Source organism: Anolis carolinensis, chromosome 2, assembly GCF_035594765.1.
Source record: "Anolis carolinensis isolate JA03-04 chromosome 2, rAnoCar3.1.pri, whole genome shotgun sequence".
Taxonomy (NCBI): domain Eukaryota; kingdom Metazoa; phylum Chordata; class Lepidosauria; order Squamata; family Dactyloidae; genus Anolis; species Anolis carolinensis.
The window spans coordinates 227470371-227492739 of NC_085842.1; the positions used below are offsets into that span (position 1 = coordinate 227470371).

Sequence of the window (22369 nt, forward strand, 5' to 3'; positions counted from 1 at the left end):
TGAAAGAATGTCAAACTGGTTTCTCTTTGCAGTACACATATATCACTGATCGTATCTGACTCTAATGAAGCATTTCCTGTTTTTTCTGGTTTTTACCAGCTTAATTATTTTATAACCTGTTTTTTTTTCTTTAGAAAAACCTACCTCGAGTATGTTAATTATATAAAAGTTTTAGGGGAAAGCATTTAATTTCGCTGTACAATGTACAATGACAATAAAGTTACTATATTCTAATCTAGTTACAAAAACTAAGATATGTGAATGCAATCTGATTTTAAAAACACAATTAAATTGAAAATGAATAATATGGAAGCTCTGTGGATTGGTGGTTCTCAGGTCTGGAACTGGATAAGGAGCTTGTCCTAAATGGAGTTGCACTCCTCATAAAGGAGACAATGCATAGCTTAGGAATACTCTTGATCCACTTCTGTCACTGTAATGCACTCTGCGTAGGGCTGCCTTTAAAGAAGACTCAGAAGATGCAGCTAACGCCAAATTGAGCAGCTCGACTCCTGACTGGAATACCATGCAATTCCAGCCTTAAAAGAATTGCACTACCTGCCAATACATTGAAGGTGCTTGTAATAATATTTAAAACCATTTCTTCAAGAGAGTTACCATTTTCTTTTATCAGCAGGGGTTTCAAATACCTTTCTCTTGGGTCACTAAACAAAGGGCAGTTTAACATGTCGTACACAGTGTCTTCCACCTGACGTTGGCTACAGATGCAAAGTCTATTTTCCAATGGCACATTATGGTAACGATCATCTAACACTGCAGTGGGCATTACTTGGAATCGCAATTCAGTGAAGGCAATGCTTAACCGTTTCATTTGATGTAATGTTACTTTTAAGCTGGACTGAAATCTTTTGAAATAGGGTGGGATATATTTTGATGACAGAATCATAAAATTGGGAGAGACCTCATGGGCCATCCCGTCCAACCCCCTGCCAAGAAGCAGGAAAAGCACCCCCGACAAATGGCCATCCAGCCTCTGCTTCAAAGCCTCCAAAGGAGGAGCCTCCACCACACTCTGCGGCAGAATTCCACTGGTGAACAGCTCTCACAGTTAGTTCTTCCTAATGTTCAGGTGGAATCTCCTTTCCTGTAGCTTGAAGCCGTTGTTCCGGCAGCAGAAAACAAGCTTGCTCCTTCCTCCCCATGACTTTCCCTCACATATTTGTACATGGCTATCATGCCTCCTTTCAGCCTTCTCTTCTGAGGCTACACATGCCCAGCTCTTTAAGCCACTCCTCATAGGGCTTGTTCTCCAGGCCCGTGATCATTTTAGTCACCCTCCTCTGGACACATTCCAGCTTGTCAACATCTCCCTTAAATTGTGGTGCCCAAAACTGGACACAGTATTCCAGGTGTGGTCTGACCAAGGCAGAATAGTGGGGGTAGCATGACTCTCCTGGATCTAGACACTAGACTCCTATTTATTTAGGCCAAAATCCCATTGGCTTTTTTCGCCGCCACATCACATTGTAGGCTTATGTTTAACATGTTGTCCACGGGGACTCCAAGATCTTTTTCACACGTACTGCTGTCGAGCCAGGCATCCCCTATTCTGTACCTTGGCATTTCATTTTTTTCTGCCTAAGTGGAGTATCTTGCAGAAAAAATGGAATGCAAAGATGATGACAAAAAGGCACAACATTTTATGGAGGAAGAGGAGCTTGGCTTGTTTAGCTTGGAGAAAAGAAGGCTGAGACGGGACATGATAGCGATGTTTATATATCTGAAAGGATGTCGTATTCAGGAATGGTGTTGTGGTTCAGACAGCTGATGACAATGAGGGGATTGTTATTCCAGAGCCTGGGAGAGTGGATGAGGGAAATGAGAAGAGTTTAGATCCTGTCTGTGAGAATGGGCTTGAAAGTGAAACTGCCTCAGAATCCAGCAGACAGGGAGAAGCTGCACCAGCCGACGAAGACTTTTTTCCTACTCGTTTCATAGCAACCTCAGATAAGGAGTTGGATGGGTGAGAAAGTTTGTCCGAAAACACATTTGCAGTCAGCAGAAATTTCAGGCTTCATCTTAGGGAAGAAGCACGCAAATTAAGAAAGTCAGAGAGACTGAGTGAGAAACAGCAGTGTGAGAAATCTCACAGGCAAGGCAGTCAAGATCACAGACATGACTTCATGGCTTGTGCACCTCAAATCAGATAATTGTTTCCTTTAGAATTCAGATCAGGCAATGCTGCATAAAAGTGGATCTCTAGTTGTGTTTCCAGTTCATGTTTTAGTATAAGTCTTGGTTTTGGATTCATGTTCATGTTTTGGTTCTTGTTTTCCTGGATTTGTGCTCATGTTTTGATTCTGGTTTTTCTGAACCTTGTTTTATGGAACAGGGTTGGACTGTTTGGATTATTTCCCTTGGAGTATTTTTCCTATTGCCAGTTTGGTTTGGCTTATTACTGGTTGACTATTTTTCCCATTACTTATTGGATTTTGCCTTTCTTAATTCTTGTGGTGATCTTTCCTTTTTATACGAGCTTTTCTCAATGAATTGTTTTACTACTACTTTTGGATTCCTGATTGGTGTTGAGTACAAGGTGAATTTTTGGCTGGGGTGCAACAAATGGGAAAGCTTGTTTTCTGCTGCTCTGGAGACTAGAAAACAATGGAGGAATGGATTCAAACTACAGGGGGGGGGGGAAACTTCACCTTAACATTAGAAAGAATTTATTGACAGTAAGAGCTGCTTGGCAATGGAATACACTTCTGCCTGAGAGTGTGGTGGGATTTCATTCTCTTGAGGTTTTCAAGCAGAGACTGGATAACCATCTGTTGGAAGTTGGGTTGTACTGATGGTCTTTGGGGTCTTCCAATTGTGGGATTATATTATTCTCGGACCTAAGGAGAGTAAGGATGTCATCACACTCATGTCATGCAAATTTCCTTTTTCTGGGTAATTGTGCCTTTTTATCAGCCTATACTACAGAGAATTCCACATATCACATATGGTATGTTAAAGAAACCTAGAATTATGACACTTAAGACTGCTGATAAACAGCACTTAAATTACCTTCTTCTTGGATATCCATATCATTTGTTTTCTCACTCTGGGTAATCACATGTTTTGATCTCAGCATGATGAAGTTGCTTAAAAAATCAAAATCCTCTTGACTCTTTCTAGGCAGCTCAAGAGGAATATGACTTTTCTTTTGTGGGGTGGTGTCTTGGTACTCCTCATTTTTTCTTTCTTCTTGAATCCCAAATGATAAATGTTTTCCTATTTCTCTCTCTAATTTGGTTTCCCTGATATGATTTTCAGTAGGGCTCCTGTCATCTGCTAAAGCTGTACTGCACTGTGCTGATGCTGGTTCCAAGTGAAATCGAGAAAACATTTCTTTCTTTGGAGGAAACCAATAAGAATCCTTTTTTCCACTAGACTCCTGAACACCAAAAGACTCCACTGTGGTTTTAGAAAAGGAAATGTTCTCTTCAAGACATTCTGGAAAGGAAACAAAAAGCTTCTAGTTTTCCATATGATTTTTTATCTATTATTCTGTTAAATGCAACTAACTCAGACTAAATTCTTTGAACATATGTCAAAATTGCATCCCCTAATGAGGGGAAATCCCTGATATTAAAATAAACAGTTCAGCAATAAAATAAGCTCTCTAGGTAGGCTATAGGATCTTCTTTCAAAGGACTGAGTAAACATCTATTATTTATGTTTGTGCATTTATAATAGCTTCTTCTGTTTTACAGCAGCTGCATTCGAAAGACGTGTTCATTTCTGGACCAAGTTCACTGTATAAACAACAGCTTGTCCTCTAGCAGAAAAGAGCTGCAGAAAATAGATCTGGCTTTAGGATAATTCACAGACTTAATAAATAAAAAATGAGGAAGAAAGGGCTTCCCTGGCACCCTCCATCCTTTGAATTCTAGAGAAGTCTAGAGAAGTGTATTTATTCCCTGAGTATGGAGAAGTAGTTTCAAGATGTGGTTAGACTTTATTCAATACAGACTCATGTGCTGAGGAATGTCTGGCCACTTGCATTTTGGTAATGTATCTGCAGTTCTCAGATTAAGGGCTTTATTACATGAAACAGATAAACAGCAACTACAGCAGGATATAACAGCAGTTTCTAACCATTAGTAGAAGCTTATTGCATGGCTTTGTCCCTGTTCTGTTCTTCTCCCATGTTGAAAGCATTTTAATACACATAAAAAAAATCAGTTCATTACTTCCTGTCTTGCTACTGTCTGGCTAGGATTTCCAATGGAAACTTCATGCTGTGGATGTAGCTTAGGAGCCATTTGCTTACTAGTAATTGGAGAGAAGGAGGCGAAACTTCAAATTGATATCCTTTCATTTAAAGTTTTTTCTCTCTGTGGAAAATAACTCTCTGGTTAAATGATCTTTCTGGGGCTTCTAAGGCCCCATCTACACTGCCATATAATCTGGTTTGAACTGCATTATAATGGTCAGTATAGACTCATTTAATGCAGATTGAAACACATTGAACTGGATGATATAAGCCTACAATGCCATATAATCAGGTTCAATGTAATTAATCTGCATTCTGAAACTGGATTATACGGCAGCATAGATGAGGCCACAGAAACCTAGTAGAAAGGCCAAAGGAAACTAGAAAGTGTGCACAATCCTGCAGGCTTATTCCCCATCTCTAATGCATTACTACCAATGACTGAAGTGAAAATGCTGTTTAATCAATTCATGTTGTTATTCTTCTCTGTGAAAAAAACATCTAAAGGAATCCAAAGTACTTACTGTCTAACTGAGAGCGAGTAATTTTTGTGAATGCATCTCCATGAGTACAAACTAGTTCTTTTCCATCACTTAAATCTGTGCTAAAAGCTTCCAAAATACTTGGTAAAGCCATTTTCTCCCATAAATTAATCCATCCATCTTCTTCCAAGGAGCTAAATATTGAGATGTCTTTGTGCACAAACAACAGTGTTTTCAGTTCATTAACTGGAAGATGTTCACACAGAGGTACAACATTCTGATGGTCTATGGAAAAGAGGACAAAAATGCAATACAATCTATTAATAGAAAGACCGTATATATTTCCTTGTGGGCTCCTGTAGATACATGTTTGCATTTGGCTAGCAGCAAAAAAATTACACCACGTAACACCATTTTTGTTCCTGGGTTATAAATGTCATTTCCTAATTGGTTCTAGCATAAATACATTAAACTGCCAAAACTTTATCCTGCAGCACATTTTGCTATAGTTTTTCAATGAACATCTCATAGAGTCTCAACCAATTCAACATAGTTTGTGGAAGCCACAAAAACGAAGTTTCTGGCTTATAATAGCTACCATACTTTCAAAGTAAGTGCCGCACATTTAAACAGGAAAAAACACTTTCAAATCAGGAACAGAAATGTTTCAAATTTTGTTACATAATGTTATCAGTGGTTGTTCCTAGTTACAGCTAAAGGAGCGCTGCATCAAACCTTTCTTTTCTGCATAGCTTCAATAAGAGTTTTCATTTTTTCAACTACTCAAAATAGCTGATCGTAGAGCTGGGTAGACTATGGCTTTCCAGATGACATTGGACTATAGCTCCCATCAGCTCTTGTCCATACTGGACTATGTAGAGGGATCCATACTGGGATCCATTGTCTATAGTGGACAATGTAGAGCAATCCATCAAAATCTAGGGAAAAGTGTTTCTATGATCATTTGTTTACTGCTGTCTTTGAGGTTCCCAAACCTTCATTGGACACAAAACATGCTGCCCTGGGATGCTATACCAAGATTTGCATACATTTTTGGCATTTTGACAGCATATTTTTTGCTAACGCAGATAAACTTTCTGTCATACAAGGAAAGTGGAGTTCCCAGTTAGCAGGATATGACTTATCTTTCCTTGAAGAGATACAGAGCATACGTCTAAATCTATTGAATTCAACTATTTCCAGGTAAATTTGTTTCTAAATACATTTACTTGGAACTTAGCCTGACATTTATTTTAAACATATCTGTAAATATTCACTTTGAGGATGAAATAACACATTGCACAAACAACAACATTCTCTATAATGTGTTACTTTTGAGGTAAATGAAGGCAAGAACTTCGAAAAAGTAATGGCATGAATGGTACTATTACATTGGCTTGAGCAATCAATTTCTATTTCTAAATAACTGTCTATTACTTTGTAAAAATGCAAGTTTGGCTTCACACTACACAATTAGTCATATTTGGGAAAGTGTTATCATACCTAACAGGATTCTAATATGTCACCTTTTCTTTATTATGCTGGATATTTTACAGAATAATGTCTAAAGACACTGCATTATAATACAGTAGAGTCTCACTTATCCAACCTTTGCTTATCCAACCTTCGCTTATCGAACATTCTTTATTATCCAACGCAGTCTGCCTTTTAGTAGTCCACCTAACTGTAGTTTAGCCTAGCCCACATTTGACTAGCTTGTATGACCTTCTGACAAACAAGCTAGTCAAATTTGGGCTAGGCAAAACTATGGTTAGGTGGATCTGTAATTGGTTAAGCGAACGAACCCAAAGGGTGCTCACCAATGCATCTTCTTCATCTTGGAAAGAAGTCACGAGTGGAGTGCCGCAGGGTTCTGTCCTGGGCCCGGTTCTGTTCAACATCTTTATTAATTATTTAGATGAAGGGTTAGAAGGCACGATCATCAAATTTGCAAACAACACCAAACTGGGAGGGATAGCTAATACTCCAGAAGACAGGAGCAGCATTCAAAACGATCTTAACAGACTAGAGAGATGGGCCGAAACTAACAAAATGAAGTTCAACAGGGACAAATGCAAGATACTCCACTTCAGCAGAAAAATTGAAATGCAAAGATACAGAATGGGGGACACCTGGCTCAACAGCAGTATGTGTGAAAAAGACCTTGGAGTCCTCGTGGACAACAGGTTAAACATGAGCCTACAATGTGATGTGGCAGTGAAAAAAGCCAATGGGATTTTGGTCTGCATCAATAGGGGTATAGTGTCTAGATCCAGGGAAGTCATGCTACCCCCTCTATTCTGCCTTCGTCAGACCACACCTGGAATACTGTGTCCAATTCTGGGCACCGCAGTTGAAGGGAGATGTTGACAAGCTGGAAAGCGTCCAGAAGAGGGCAACTAAAACGATTAAGGGTCTGGAGAACAAGCCCTATGAGGAGCAGCTTAAAGAGCTGGGCATGTTTAGCCTGCAGAAGAGAAGGCTAAGAGGAGACATGATAACCATGTATAAATAAGTGAGGGGAACTCATAGGGAGGAGGGAGCAAGCTTGTTTGCTGCCACCCTGTAGACTGGCTTCAAACTACAGGAAAGGAGATTCCACCTGAACTTTAGGAAGAACTTCCTCACTGTGAGAGCTGTTCGGCAGTGGAACTCTCTGCCCCGGAGTGTGGTGTAGGCTTCTTCTTTGGAGGGTTTTAAGCAGAGGCTGGATGGCCATCTGTCGGGGGTGCTTTGAATGCGATTTCCTGCTTCTTGCAGGGGGTTGGACTGGATGGTTCGTGAGGTCTCTTCCAGCTCTATGATTCTATGATTCTAGTCAGTATTTTTGTAGTCAATGTTTTCAATACATTGTGATGTTTTGGTACTAAATTCGTGAATACAGTAATTACTACATAACATTACCATGTATTGAACTGCCTTTTCTGTCGATTTGTTGTAAAACATGTTTTGGTGTTAAGTTTGTAAAATCATAATGTAATTTGACGTTTAATAGGCTTTTCCTTAATCCCTCATTATCCAACATTTTCGCTTTTCCAGCGTTCTGCCGGCCCGTTTATGTTGGATAAACGATACTCTACTGTACATGATATATTTTGAGTTTGGTATAGTTACTACTCTTATATCTTTAAATGCTATATTGTAAGTCTCAAATATTCTTGAATTTCACAGATATGTCCATCTGAAATTTGAAATGAATGTAAGTTTAGAAACAGGAATTGCAAATATTTACCTGCAAGTAAAAGGGAATTCATAGGATGTTGGTATCTCTCTGACTGCCACATAAGGTTTTCTACGTTTTCTACAGTGGACTTTGAAATCAAATCACTAAGAAAAAAGAGAAAAATTTACTTCAAGTTAAAAAGTTCTGTGTCCTAATTCCAGGGTCATTTTAAGACGTATGTTGATATAATAGTGACTTCTCCCATCTTTTTTTTACTTACCATACAAATATTTTGTGAGAAAATATTAGCACATAGGAACATATAAATATTTGGCAGCAGGAAGAAAACTGAAATTATTTGTTCTCCCCTATAAGAATAAATAATTCAATAGAGCATATCTTGCCTAGAACCAAGTTGAAATACTTCAAAATGAGAACACGTTTAAACAATCCCATACCAAAGAGGGATGGAAGAAAAAGAAGGCAATGAAACATATTTCTTTAAAGAATTCCATCAATGGCAACACCAACATCAAAAAATTCCTGTCTTACCTCCATCCAAATACACAGGAGCAGAAACCCACAAATGTACTCAGGACTAATGAAATATTATCACTTTCCCCCCAGAAATTATAACAGTGCACAGTTTAGAACCTCCAGTTTATTTTTGCACCAAGCAATTATGTGGATCGCTCAAGTTTGTATTGATTTTGATCATTCACATATTTTACTTTACTAAAGCTTTCTGTTACCTTTTACCAAAGGGAGAAACTGGCTCTGTTTGTAGCTGTGTGCATAATAAACTAACATGCAACTTCTTGGTTCTCTTTGGAGGAGTCAGAGGTACCTCCAGCTCTGTAGGATGGAATGAACAATAACTTGCTGGAAATTAAACAGAACATAAAATGTTCAACGTTAGGAAAGAAGCCATTACACTGCAATTACATATGAGAATAATTAGTGCATCACAAGAGACTAGGACATGGAACAATGGATTCAAACTGCAGGAAAAAATTCCATTTGAATATTGGGATGGTAAGGGCCGTTCAGTGAAACACGCTGCTTTGGAGCATGGATGAGTCTCCTTCCCTGTAGGATACTAAGCAGAGGCTGGATGGTCATCTGTTGGGAATGCTTTGATTGTGTGTTCCTGCTTGCCAGGAGGTTGGACTGGATGGCCCTTGGAGTCTCTTCCAGTTCCATGATTCTAGGGAGTACTTGCGGCATCAGTAACATTACTTCCCCTACTTCTGACCAACCTAATAAACTGTCCATCTGAATAAGAAATTGTTAAATGCAAAATCTGATAAATAAAAATAAACATAGATCTGAATTCAGCACAAAAAAACTCTGTAAGAATGACCTAAAATTATATCTGATGAAAAATGCTTGTTGACTTGTGGTTAATTAGATTCTATTGATATCAATGTGTAAATGCAGAAATCATTCAATAAGCCTCATTGCAAAAACTACATGTGATAAAGAAAAAATAAAGACAGATCTGAATTCAGCACAAAAACTCTGTAAGTATGACCTACAATTATATCTGATTAAAAATACTTGTTGGCTTGTGTTACATAAATATGATGCAAAATGTGCATCTGTAATGCACATCTGCTGTAATGTACCATTCATCACAGTTTAAAAAGTTGATGTGATGGAAAAAAAAGATATATTTAAAATCAGCATAAAATTGATTTAAACCATGCTATGGTCATTTCTGATTATTACAAAAAGTTTGATTTTGTTGGCTTGTGTAATTTAAACAGCTGCCTCAGAAAACAGATGTTAGCATGCCATAAAAATACACCAGGCTGATACTTATGGCTACTCTTATGTTCTTATGTCAAGGATGGAGATAGATACTTGTAGGATTTATGCCTCATGTGCCAAAATGACTTGGCTGATTTTGGATATGTACCTCAGTTTGATTATACACATGCGTACTGCTATTCATTGCTGATGAACTGTCTTGGGGCCAAAATCCATGCCTCTTTAGAAGAGTCTTACCTGGCTCACTGAACTGTAACATACTGTTATTCTTATTGGCAGAAATGTCCTGTGTGGAGCAACAGTCGGACATCCCCATTTTCTCTGGTGTAATTTTTGTTCTGAAGTCTAGAAAGACATTAACATGAAACCTAAACAACGGCTTGCTTCTCTAGAACACATTGATTGATTCTCAATATTAGTTTTACATTTGTTACAAAAAGCAGTGATAAAACAATGAACTTCAACAACATAAAACCTGAAAAGTGGTGCTGTAATGCCTTTTACTGTATGCTTACCATCAGTGGCTATTTTGAAACCTTCATTTTCATCTCGTGTAACTTCTGGGGTTACTTGGAATAAAGATTTCAGCATCAAATATGTAGGAATCTCATTCTGCAGCCTGAAGTCTGCTACTTTGTAAAATGGTAACCGAATGGGAAGTACAAGGGTCTAGCAACAAAAATAATATTTGTCAAAACACCTTTAAGAATCTTTTTATTACAATGGCAAAAATGAAGATTATAAGAGTATAAAACAATTATAGGTATTAACCAGCCCGGGCTGTGGCGCAGGCGGGAGAGCAAGCCAGCTGCAATTAACTGCAATGAATCACTATGACCAGGAGGTCATGAGTTTGAGGCCCGCTCGGAGCCTATGTTTGTTTGTCTTTGTTCTATGTTAAAAGGCATTGAATGTTTGCCTATATGTGTAATGTGATCCACCCTGAGTCCCCTTCAGGGTGAGAAGGGCAGAATATAAATGCTGTAAATAAATAAATAAATAAATAAAATAACCATCATGGCTGGGTTGAGTCACTGCTCTAAAGAACTGAAGGGCTTCTGATGTTGGGTAAACTACAATTCCCATCATCCTCTGTCAGCCCCCCCCCCCCCTATAAAAAAAACCCCCAGCAGTATTTTAAGTTCAATATGATGGGTTTATGTACCAAGTTTGGTCCAGATCCATCACTGGTGGGGTTCACAGCGCTTTCTGGGGGCCCTTCCACACAGCCCTATATCCCAGAATATCAAAGCAGAAAATCCCACAATATCTGCTTTGAACTGGATTATCTGAGTCCACACTCAGATAATGTAGGATTTTCTGCCTTGATATTCTGGGATATAGGGCTATGTGGGAGGGCCCTGAATGTGGGTGTACTACAACCCTCATCATCCTGGGGCAATAACCCCCAAACCCCACCAGTATTTTAAGTTGGCCATGAGGGATCCAGCAACATGGAAGAAAGGAAGCAAGATTTTGACTGACTCCCCTTGCAGGTTCTGAAGACACCTCACATATTGTTCTGGAGAATACTCAAACTTTCAGAAAAAAATTCAGGGGCATAGGAGACCCATTTTAATCACTGATGGATTTAGACCACATGTGTTAACTGCAAGGCCCATGGGCCTAATCTGGCCCACTGTATAATTATATGTGGCCCGTAAGGCTTTCAATGCCAGGGCAACTTGGTTGCATTTATACAGTCCTAAAATTACAACTTTTAATGCAATCATAAGGCTAATGTGGCCCTCGATGAAAATGAGTTCATGACACCCTTGATCTAGACTAAAGTTTAATGTATGTATATTGCATCCATTAGCACAGAATCATAGTAAATCTTATCACCCCTGCACCTAGAATCCATGTGCCTTCTCAGACTGGTTTTTCCTTAACAAAGGCAGAGAAATCATGTGGCTAAACATGATCAATAGCTGATCTCTCCACCTTTTCCCCTGCACAATGCACCCATGATAATCAAAAGCTCATACGGAAAACTGCGGTTGGATGGGAGAGGTGACAGCAGCAACACAGAGATGGTCTATCTCCTTTCCATGCAATGATAACCTCAAAGAAAAGGGGATGGTGGCAATGCCCCATGTGGACAGTGGACCGATCAAAGCTGTACCCATGAGTTTACTCTGTAGTTTCAGGCAAACTCTGAGGCACCCCCACCTTTTAATAATGTGACGCTAAACCAGATCAACTCATGATTCTCAACAAAATTGGAGAAACTTTGTGTAGACAGCCAGGAGTAAACTCAGGGCGAGTCTTGGGTTATGATGCCCGTTTAGATGAAGTAAGCTCCGTCCTATGCATGCACCCATTGTGCATATTCACAAATCCAAATGTTGCCAGGGAAAATTTGAAAAAAAGGGGAAGCCTTATTCTGTTTGGGAGTAAATGTTACAACTTCCTTTTCCCAACTTCCTCTCAGTCTTCAGTCTTTGTCAATGATTCCTGGGGAAGGCCTGAAAAGTAGTTCTAACAATTGCTACAATAAATAGAGTTTAGCAAAACATTGTATACAACCTTAGAGAAAAATGTCTAAAAAGCAATCAGTGTCAATGGATGACTTTGGCCCCATTTATACTGACCATTTTGTAGTTCAAAACTAGCTTTAAACTGTGGCAATCAGATAACGAATGGCTACAAAAGCATGCAAACAAAGGCTCTTCATGTGCATCAGTGCTCTGTGGCTCGTGTAATCACCATCCAGGCCTCAAACTGGTTTTGGTGAAACAATTTTGTTCAATATCAGTTTGAAACTGCATTAAATGATCAGTGTGGAGAAGCCTCCCCCCCCCCCCCAAAAAGAAGGCTTATCCAGCTGAAGAAACTGAGGCTTCCGATTCCTAACAAGTTGACAATAAGGGTTAATACCTCATTCCACAGTCATGAAAGGATTTTTTCAAATTGTTTAGGATTAGATAGAAATTCTCTGCTTCTTAATAGAGGTAAATGTTCACAAAATTATATTATTTGCAAACAGTTTGGGCGCACAAAGAAAAAACCCACGTACGTTGGGACTGCTGCTCACCTGGAAAAAGTAAGCTTATTAGGGAAATCTCACCAGCCAACCCAAGTAGGCGAATTTGGCACAACATTTTCAACATTATCAGCATACTCTTGTTTGCACCCCTAGTGTGGGTTCACTAGCTTTTGTACGACAATTGTGGCACACAGCATATTAAATTAGAGATGATCAAAAGCATACGTAGATATCTGGAAGCTTGGTAAATTGTTTTAAATATAGCTTGCATGTACATTTCACTTAGGAAAACAATTGTGTAGCGATCTGACATGTTACACATATTTCAGTGAGATCATTGACATACCTCTTCATCCTTTATAGACACTTTGCAAAAATTCTCACGTGGTTCTTCCCTGACAAGGAGTGTCACACTCCTTTTGAAAGTAAAACACTCCCTTTAAAAATCAAAATAATATGTTAATTTTTATTTTGTTTGCCGTTTTATGACTTAATAACCATGTTACAGTTTTCCCCTTGAAGTGCCAGTTATGCATGTTACTCTGATGTTTATTTTAAGCTGGAAAAGTGCCACTTTTTAATTGTTTCAATAAAAACATGACAGTGTAGCAGTAGGAGGGAAGCACTAGATACAGGTTTTAAAAGAAGAGATGGTGGGAAAGCATCAGTATTCTTAGTAGAAAAAAATACTGCTATGGAATCCTGGGATTTGTAGTTTGGTGAGGCACCAGCAGAGAAGGTCAAAGCTTTGTAAAACTACATTCCATAATATTGAGCCATGGCAGTTATAGTGATGTCAAACTGCATTAATTCTATAGCTGTGTACTAATTCTCATGAAATTCAGTGGAACGTAAATTAGGCTAGTACACATAAAACTGCAGTAGATAACACAATCCAAAGTTAAAGATGTACATTTTACTTGCTACCTGAACTGCCCTTCTGTTAACTAAATTGCATTTATGTATATGTATATGTTATCTGGGATTATTTGACAGAAAACTCAGAAAAAGAGCAGAATTAGGGCAGATCCAAACTTCCCCAACCAAGGGATACAGTCATTATGCCAGCATAATATGACCAGGCTCAGGATCATCCTAAATAATTTCCAATGTCCCTGGCTGAGAGCGGTTTGGATTGAACACAATTTTAATTTTTCCAATTTTGATGCCCCTCAGCCACTCTCTTTATGGGTTAGAATTGTGTGCTTAATCACCAGCACAATCTGGACAGAACAGTCAATTTGATTCCCTCTTCTTTTTCTGTAAGTTGTTTAATTGTCATGTTCACATGGAACCGAAAACCAGGATGTTTGAGAAACTAAGCTTGCTCTGTATGAGCTGTGTGCTGATACACACTTCCTGTTTGTTTGAGTTAATATAAACAGCTAAACAAACATGCCTTGTCCAGCCTGGGATAGTGACTTGTTGCTCCCGAATGCTTACAATATGCCAGGATCTCTGAACAACATGAATTGCTTGTGTTAAATAATTACTGGGTTGTTCAGCTGCTTGCACTAATCATATCTGCAGGACAATGAGAGGAAGCCAGAATTTACCAGAATCCTTCCTTATTATTACATGAAATCAGGTGACATAAATATATGCCAAAACTTTATTTGGTTTAAAGTTGCCCAAATCTGGCAGGTCAAGGTCCTATCCACCAACAACTATAAAAAGGTGCACCAAAACAATTCAGTAGCAGATATTTGGCTATTGATAATAATGCAACACCTAGTTATATTATACCTGAATATGTCTTCTTCTGTGATAGGGTCACCTTTCGGATTTAAAAGGGGGTCCTCCACAAACAAAACGTTCAGGCGGCTCAAAAGTGTCTGAAGAGTTGGTAACCACTTACTATATTGCCTCAAACAATCAGTAAAAACAAGTTCATCTTCAATATATAAACCTTTAAAGAAATTAAAAATCCAAATACAATACAATATTTAATAAATATGTACATTTGAATCTCAAGACACACCATAGAGTAGTATTCAAATGGTTGAATTTAGTGGGAATCAACTAAAGCGTGATTAAATAGATCTGGTACAATCATTTTCATTAAGCCTATGGGTTTGCTGGAGAGGCAGAAGAAGCTCAACCAGACTGGCTGAGGACAAAATGGTGATAGCGGTCTGCGCTGTTCTTCCTCCTCCTCTCTCAGAAGTAAGACTATTGAAAAGGCAAAGGAAATTCTAAGAGTATTCTATTGACCTTATTATAAAGACCAGGCAAAGCGTCCTGCTTCACCTGGCTTCCAGAGAAGAAAGAAGGAACAGCGTGGCAAATCTGTTGCCCTGCACGCAGCTCCCTCTTGGCAACCCTTTTCCCATCATGTTTTCTTCATATTTTATTATTCCATTGGAACCAACACAACACAGGAAGCCTCTGATGTTGTGGGTGAGGCCTCCACTGAATTTTACCCTGGTTGTGGATGGGTCCCCAATGGATGTCCGATGTTGGGCTCCATCTACTAGATGGGGTGAAAGCATCTTAGGACACTTTCTTCACCACATACAATGACATTGTAAGAATCTGAAGAAAATTATTTTTTTCTAAAACTGAAGCTCCAAAAAGGGAGGTGGGTCTAGAATGAAAAATTCATTAATTTCTGAAATTGAAGCTTAAAAAGGGAGGTGCATCTTGAATGATGAATTCCCTTTGGCTAAAATGAAAGCTCTAAAAAAGGGGGTGTACATCTCGGAATCAGCATCCTAGATGTAATATGTAATTCATATTGGACACTGGCCCACTTGAGTATTTTCTCTGACAGAAACAGTCTACATAATGTTGCCAGAAAGAAAACTAGAGAGGCTCTGTAGCTTTAATGACTGTTTCATGCCAAGCAATTTCCTCTCCCACACAGGTGTTTTTAGTAAAGCTCCAGGACCCATTTCAAGTTTTAATTCTGGCAATCCTAACTCCACACAGCATAACAAAAGCCACAATTGCTTGTGATTTTGAGTGTAAATATGTTCAAAGAAAAAGCTTGTAGAAATACGGGCCAAATGAATGTCTTTTAATTTCCCTTTCTTTTTGATGAATTGGGCTGCCAAATTAGGATCATTCCAGGCTCTCAGATTTCAGGTCCAAAACCTGAGATGAAGGCACAGCCCCTGTGAGGTCAAGGGGGCAGACTGTGGAGAAGTCATTGAGCATGATACATTAAGCATCAACCATAGTTCCTCAGAGCATTTAATTCAGATACAAACCATTAAGTCTAACAATATTTATCTGCTTGGAGATGAAGTTTCTCAACTCTGTATTCAAGAGAAAATAAAACCAATTTTTCCCCATCTCTGTTTTGAATATTTTTGTAAACACTGATTTGAACGCCTACTGTTACTCTAACATTTTTTAAAAAACTTAAAATTTAACCTATACAAGTCATGATTTCAGCATTTTATGGCAATAGGGGACTCAAAGAAAGAAAAATCTAGACAGATAATGAGAGAGAAGGAAGTTGATTGGTGTGGCTAGAAATGGAATATAAGGAGAAAGAGGGTGTGAGAGAGAGAAGGAAGGAAGGAGAATTCTTCTTCTTCTTCTTCTTCTTCTTATACTGAGGAAAGTTGGATAGTATGGAGGAAAAGGACAAGGGGAAAGAAGAATAGGGAAGTAGGGAGAAGTTAAGGACTACACGATGCAGAGAGAAGGAAGACACAACCAGAATTTGAGGGTGTAGAAGAAAGAGCATGAGAAAGAATTAAAAGAGGAAGGAATCAACTGTCTCAGCAGACTATAGAAGAAAGACATTTGTATCACTTTTTATTAACAGTGGTGTAATCCATGTATACATCTAACCAAGAAAGGAAAATGTTATGATTATGTAATAATTTAGGTTACAAGTATGAAGTTATGAATGGATGGGGAAAGCCACAAAGCAACAGTTAAACTGTCTGGAATGTACACATTTCTTTGGGTACCAGGCTGCACTGCCAAAAATGCAGAGTAGATATCATTTACCTTTTCCTTGCTCTTTAACTAATACTGGAGAAGAACTAGACTGCAAATCACTTGCAGAAGTAAATTCTTGCTTCTCACCATCCTTTGTAAGCACATATGCCTCTTCTATATCACACTGTGAACACGGATTTGAACTTGGGACAATTTCAACATCTTCATTATGGATATGGAAGCAAGTGCTTGAAATGGGTTTTCTGAAGATGGGAAAGTCAAGTCAATCTCTTTAGTACTTTAAGTACATTGGCCATTTACCTTCATTTATTTACGATAATTTGTAGACTTCATTTCACCTAATATGAGACCCAAGGTGACTTACATAGATTAAAGCGCAATGCAACTAGAAACGAATCCTTTAAAAACTATCACATTAAAAGAACAATTTTAAACAATATAAAACAAAACTACCATATTTCACCACATAATAGTCGCAAACCCATTTTGGTATTTTAGTATTCATCGCGCAATAGTCACACCGTTACTTCACTTGCCTGCGCTTGCCCCCTTGGAGTTACAGAGCTTCGCTCGGCTGGCAGGTTTCACATTATTATTTTTTTAATTACGAAGTATAGCACAAGGATGGCATTTTGTGAATGCACTACAGCATGCTAAGTCTAAAATACTTTTAAAAGATAAAGGAAATATAACAGATTAAAAATATTGTTCTGAAATGTCTTGGAATTACAAGGAAACTCACAAGCAGGAATGGAACAAATGTTGTTGGTGCTGCAATTTGCAGAAAACAATTCAAGATAACAGAAATATCTGGATATTTTTAGAAATTCTCAGGTACTATGGCAACAAATACCACAACCTTATAGTACATTTGTCCCATCTGTAGGAGGAGCCGTTTGTGGTGAATATTTCACCCCATCCGTCACAGAACTACTTCCACAGATGTCTCCAGTCTGGAACAGGGACTTGGAGAACTGATTATATCTCTTTGGAGAGAAAGTACTGTAGTTTCAGGAGTGGGAAAAATGATTAAATATACTTCATCACCACTTTCAACATAAACTCTCCCTGTGTATGTGAATATGCCTTCAAGTTGCCTGAATTTCATAGGGGTTTCTTAGGCAAAGAATATGCAGAGATGGGTTGTTGAAGGCTTTCATGGCTGGAATCACTGGATTTCTGTGAGTTTCCTGGGCTGTATGGCCCACACCTGTGGCATGCATCCTCAGAGGTTGTGAGGTATGCTGGAAACTAGTCAAGTGAGGTTTATATATCTGTGGAATGTCCAGGGTGGGAGAAAGAACTCTTATCTGTTTGAAGCAGGTGTGAATGTTGTAATTGGCCACCTTGATTAGCATTGAATAACCTTTCAGTTTCAAGGTCTGGCTGTTTGCTGTCAGGGGAAATCCTTTGTTGGGAGGTGTTAACAAGCCCTGATTGATTCATGTCTGGAATTCCTCTGTTTACTGAGTGGTGTTCTTTATTTACTGTACTGATTTTAGAGTTGGTAGCCAGATTTTGTTCATTTTCATGGTTTCCTCCCAACAAAGGATTCCCCCAGGCAGTAAACTGCCAGACCTTGAAACTGAAAGGCTATTCAATGCTAATTAATTTAAACATTCACACCTGTCTCAAACAAGAGTTCTTTCTCCTACCCTGAAAATTCCACATATATATAAACCCCACTTGCATAGTTTCCAACATACCTCACAACCTCTGAGGATACCTGCCATAGATGCAGGCAAAACGTCAGGAGAAAATGCTTCTGGAACATGGCCATACAGCCTGAAAAACTTACAGCAACTCACTCAGAAATGGTTTTGTCAGTTCCTTCCTCTGAAATATGGCCTACAGCACCTACTATTTATTGAGCCCTCCCATCCAAATATTCACCAAAGCTGATTGTTTGCCAGTGTGTTTTTATTTATTTACAGCATTTATATTCCGCCCTTCTCACCCTGAAGGGGACTCAGGGCGGATCACATTACACATATAGGCAAACATTCAATGCCTTTTAACATAGAACAAAGACAAACAAACATAGGCTCCGAGCGGGCCTCAAACTCATGACCTCCTGGTCAGAGTGATTCATTGCAGTTAATTGCAGCTGGCTTGCTCTCCCGCCTGCGCCACAGCCCGGGCCTCAGTCCCCTTGGGGAGATAGGGCGGGTTAAAAATACAGTTATTATTATTATTATTATTATTATTATTATTATTATTATTATTATTATTATTATCTTTCAAGATTAGGATCTGGGACTTTAGGGTATTTAGGAAGCCTTTCCCTGCTATACTATAAAGTGTGCTAGCCTTACCCTAAATGCTAAATTATAGCAGGAATGAGAATCATGCATCTTTCTACATGTTGTTTGCAACTACTAGCAGCACTAGCCAGCATAATAAATAGTTAAGAATGTTGGGGATTACAGTCCAGCAACATTTGGTGGGGCACATGATTCCCGTCCCTATTTTATAGTCATAACAGTATTGCAGAGGTAACATGTAGTTCAAGAGTTGTGAAGGATTCTGAACTGTAACCTTCGTTTTCATCTGAAATTTAAGACAGATAAATTTCACTTTACCTCTATTCTTTCTTTACCTTTGTTTTCCTTGCTTTTGCTCTGTTTTCAAATGATAATTGAACATTCTATGCTTTAAATTACTCTCTATTTTCTAACTATGACAGTAAACAATACTTCAAGGTACCCATTATGTGTTCTGTTGATATTTGTGATTTAAACTATGTTCAGATTGAGCCAGTGGTGTTTCAGAATTATGTACTAGCATCCAAATGTCTATCAACCTTACTCCCTTTAAGCTGTACATACCCAAATTAATTTTGTGGTGTTAAGGAGATGGAGGTGAGAGAAGATTTAGAGATCCACCCTAAAAGCTTGGGGCAGAAAAAGAAGACACCTTTTCTCCATTTTTCTTAGTAACACTTCTCTTTCTTCTTTTCCTTTAAATTTCCTCTTGCAATAAAATGGAGAAGTTAACTTCCGAAATCAGTTGTAGGCTGTCAATTAATGACTCTGATTGGGGAGTATACTGGTGATGTAAGCAGTATTTGAATCCAGTAAATCCAAGGATTCTCCTGTCACAAATATCTCATAATGCTCTGGAAAACTCTATTTCGGTCTCTAGCATTGGGCTTACAGACTCGACTCCTACATCCACAGAACCTCCCAAAGGCATATCAGGGACTTTGGATGAGATCACAATGGATATGATGTTCTGCCTTTCTAAACGAAGGAACTGATCTAAGGACCATGCCTCTTGTTTTTTAATTTGCCTGCTTTACTGACTTTGCCAGTTACTATTACAGCTTGTCTGAAACTTAATTTACTTGACTCCCTAAGTAAACTCTTGGCTTAATAACAGTAGTGTCAGCAGAAAGTCAATATGATCTTCAGAATTAAGTAAATGCAAGAGACAAGAAGAACAAGGTCAACCTATGAAAAGCATTAATTGAATCTATGTGGTGTACTAAAATAGCATGCCTCTCATATCAGCTAAAATAAAAGCACCTGGAAACATGAAGATGAAAAACAGCTAATCTAAATGTTGAGAAAATTATTTTTACATTCTGATTATTAGTCTTTTTCTATTGAGTAATCATTTTTTGAAAATCCATTAAAGTATCTTAATTATATATTTTAAAACAAGGTCATTGTATGATTTGTCTGCCCCTCTGTCTTATTTAAGAGTAAGTACATAGTTTCAATGGCTAAAATGTTATGACTTCATCTTTCATTTTGAGATATAATATCATAAAGTGTACTTTTTTAGATTTGCTTGCATTGTAGACTACAAGGCAAACATTAATTGTTTTGTGCCTTCAAGTTGTTTCTGACCCATGGTGCTTTTAACCTATCACAGAGGTTTTTTGGCAAGATTTGTCTAGAGGGGTTTTTCCTTTATATGTTTCCAAAGATTACAAAGTGTGATGTTTCCAAGGTCAACCAGTGGGCTTTCATGGCCGAGCAGGGATTTCAAATCCTGGTCTCAAGTCTAGTTGAATGCTCAAACCACTACACCACACTGGCTCGCAACAGCACTCACTTAATAATGAAAATTCTCATTCTCATTCTCATGGTATACAATCCCCAAGTTATGAACAAGATAGGTTCTGTAGGTTTGTTCTTAAGTTGAATTTGTTAGTTAGTATGACATTTTTAAATGTCCAGCCAAATATATGTACGATATACATATACATATGTATAGGGAAGGGTAAATATGCCTGTTGTGTTTATTTGCTATCTGTGCCCCTGTTCAGAAGATTTCATTGAGCTTTCTGTCTCTGTAATAATTGGATTTTGAAAAATTTGGCTTGTTGTGAAATCAAGGATTGGTGATAAAACTTCAATTGAGACATCTTTTCCCATGATAATTCTTCCTGGAGTGGATTTCTCTTCCTAGGGGGAGATTTCTCTCACTTTTTGTTGTCTCCCATGTTTGTAACTATGAGTCGTTTGTTAAGTCGGATGTTTATAATTCGGGGAATGCTTGTACTTACAATGAAAATGTTGAAGGATGATAGAAGGCACTGTCCAGCAACAAATGGAAAATTATGGGTTCCCTATTCCTACTGTAAGACCCATGTGAATGTTGGAACAATCTTCTCACAAAGAGGGTAAATATTATGGGAAAAGCAAAACTGCATCTTGCCCTTCATAATCAAGTCTGTCTGGGCCCACCCATTGTGTTGTAATGTAATTCAACATATTTAGCTCCAGACTGCATGGGCAATTTTTGCTTTGTTTGTGGGATATTGTTTGAATGTTACAGGCCAGCATATATTGGATATTGGATTTACACGTGTAGGCTCTATGCAAATATACTGCCCCACATGCAGAAGACTGAAACGCAAAGTAGGTATTCTTGATGATGGGTGAGAAGGTACTTTCACACTCAACCTGAATGTCTGCTTGTGTAGAATATGAACCAAGGTAGACCATATAATTTGAAAGGTACTTTACATTTTTCTATATGCGGCTATCCTTTTCACAAAACAAAACACAAGAATGTTAAATATAAATTGGCACTTATGGCAGATGTATTTCTATCTGTATATACCAAATGCAAACAAGAAATATTTTTATTTCCAAACATATATTGAATAGCAAAATAAACTATAGCTTTGAACCTTTATTTCCTTGAGAAGCATAATGTGGTTGATATTTGTTATTGTTACTACTACTAGTACTACCTAGACCAGTGGTTCCCAACCTGTGGGCCATGGCCCAGCAGTGGGCTGTAAGTATGAAAATCTGGTCTGCAAACCTCCTTCCTCTTTATTTTTAAATTTTATTTTATTTATTTTATTTCCGCTCCTTTCCGCAGAGGTTCATTTTTTGGCCTGTTCCCAGGGTTATTTGGGGTGCTGATTCAGAAAATTGCATTGGATAGACCACATCAGCTCTAGATTATTAAATATGGTTTTCTGTGGGCAAGCAGATGGCAACTACTGGATAGCATATGTTCTGTATCAGAAATGAGAACTGTTGTGGTCTATCCAATGCAATTTTCTGAATCAGCACCCCAAATAACCATACCAAATCTAAAGTTGACCAAAAACTTATTCATAATTCTTTTGGTACTAATGTTGGAGAATGGTCCCTGGTCAAAGTGGTTCCCGGTCAATAATAATAATACTTTATTTGTACCCCTCTATCTCCCTGAGGATATTCAAGGCAGTCAAAGTGGTCTCTGGTCAAAGTGGTCCCTGTTCAAGTGGTCCTGGTCAAAGTGGGCTCTGGTCAAAAAAAAAGGTTGGGAACCAATGACCTAGAGTGACCTCAGGACCTTCCACACAGCCATAT

General features: G+C 38.3%; 1 protein-coding gene across 1 annotated transcript in view; it reads right to left on the reverse strand.

Annotated features, from left to right (window-relative positions):
- The window catches only part of shoc1 (shortage in chiasmata 1), a 60722-nt gene that overhangs the window by 29762 nt on the left and 8591 nt on the right, over positions 1-22369 (reverse strand). The window contains exons 5-13 of the mRNA XM_062971842.1: positions 16596-16789; positions 14376-14538; positions 12976-13066; positions 10156-10309; positions 9878-9985; positions 8620-8749; positions 7937-8031; positions 4747-4989; positions 3031-3459 (exon numbers count right to left, since the gene is read on the reverse strand). Coding sequence (XP_062827912.1) covers positions 3031-3459; positions 4747-4989; positions 7937-8031; positions 8620-8749; positions 9878-9985; positions 10156-10309; positions 12976-13066; positions 14376-14538; positions 16596-16789 — 1607 coding nt within the window. The remainder of the gene's footprint in view (positions 1-3030; positions 3460-4746; positions 4990-7936; positions 8032-8619; positions 8750-9877; positions 9986-10155; positions 10310-12975; positions 13067-14375; positions 14539-16595; positions 16790-22369) is intronic.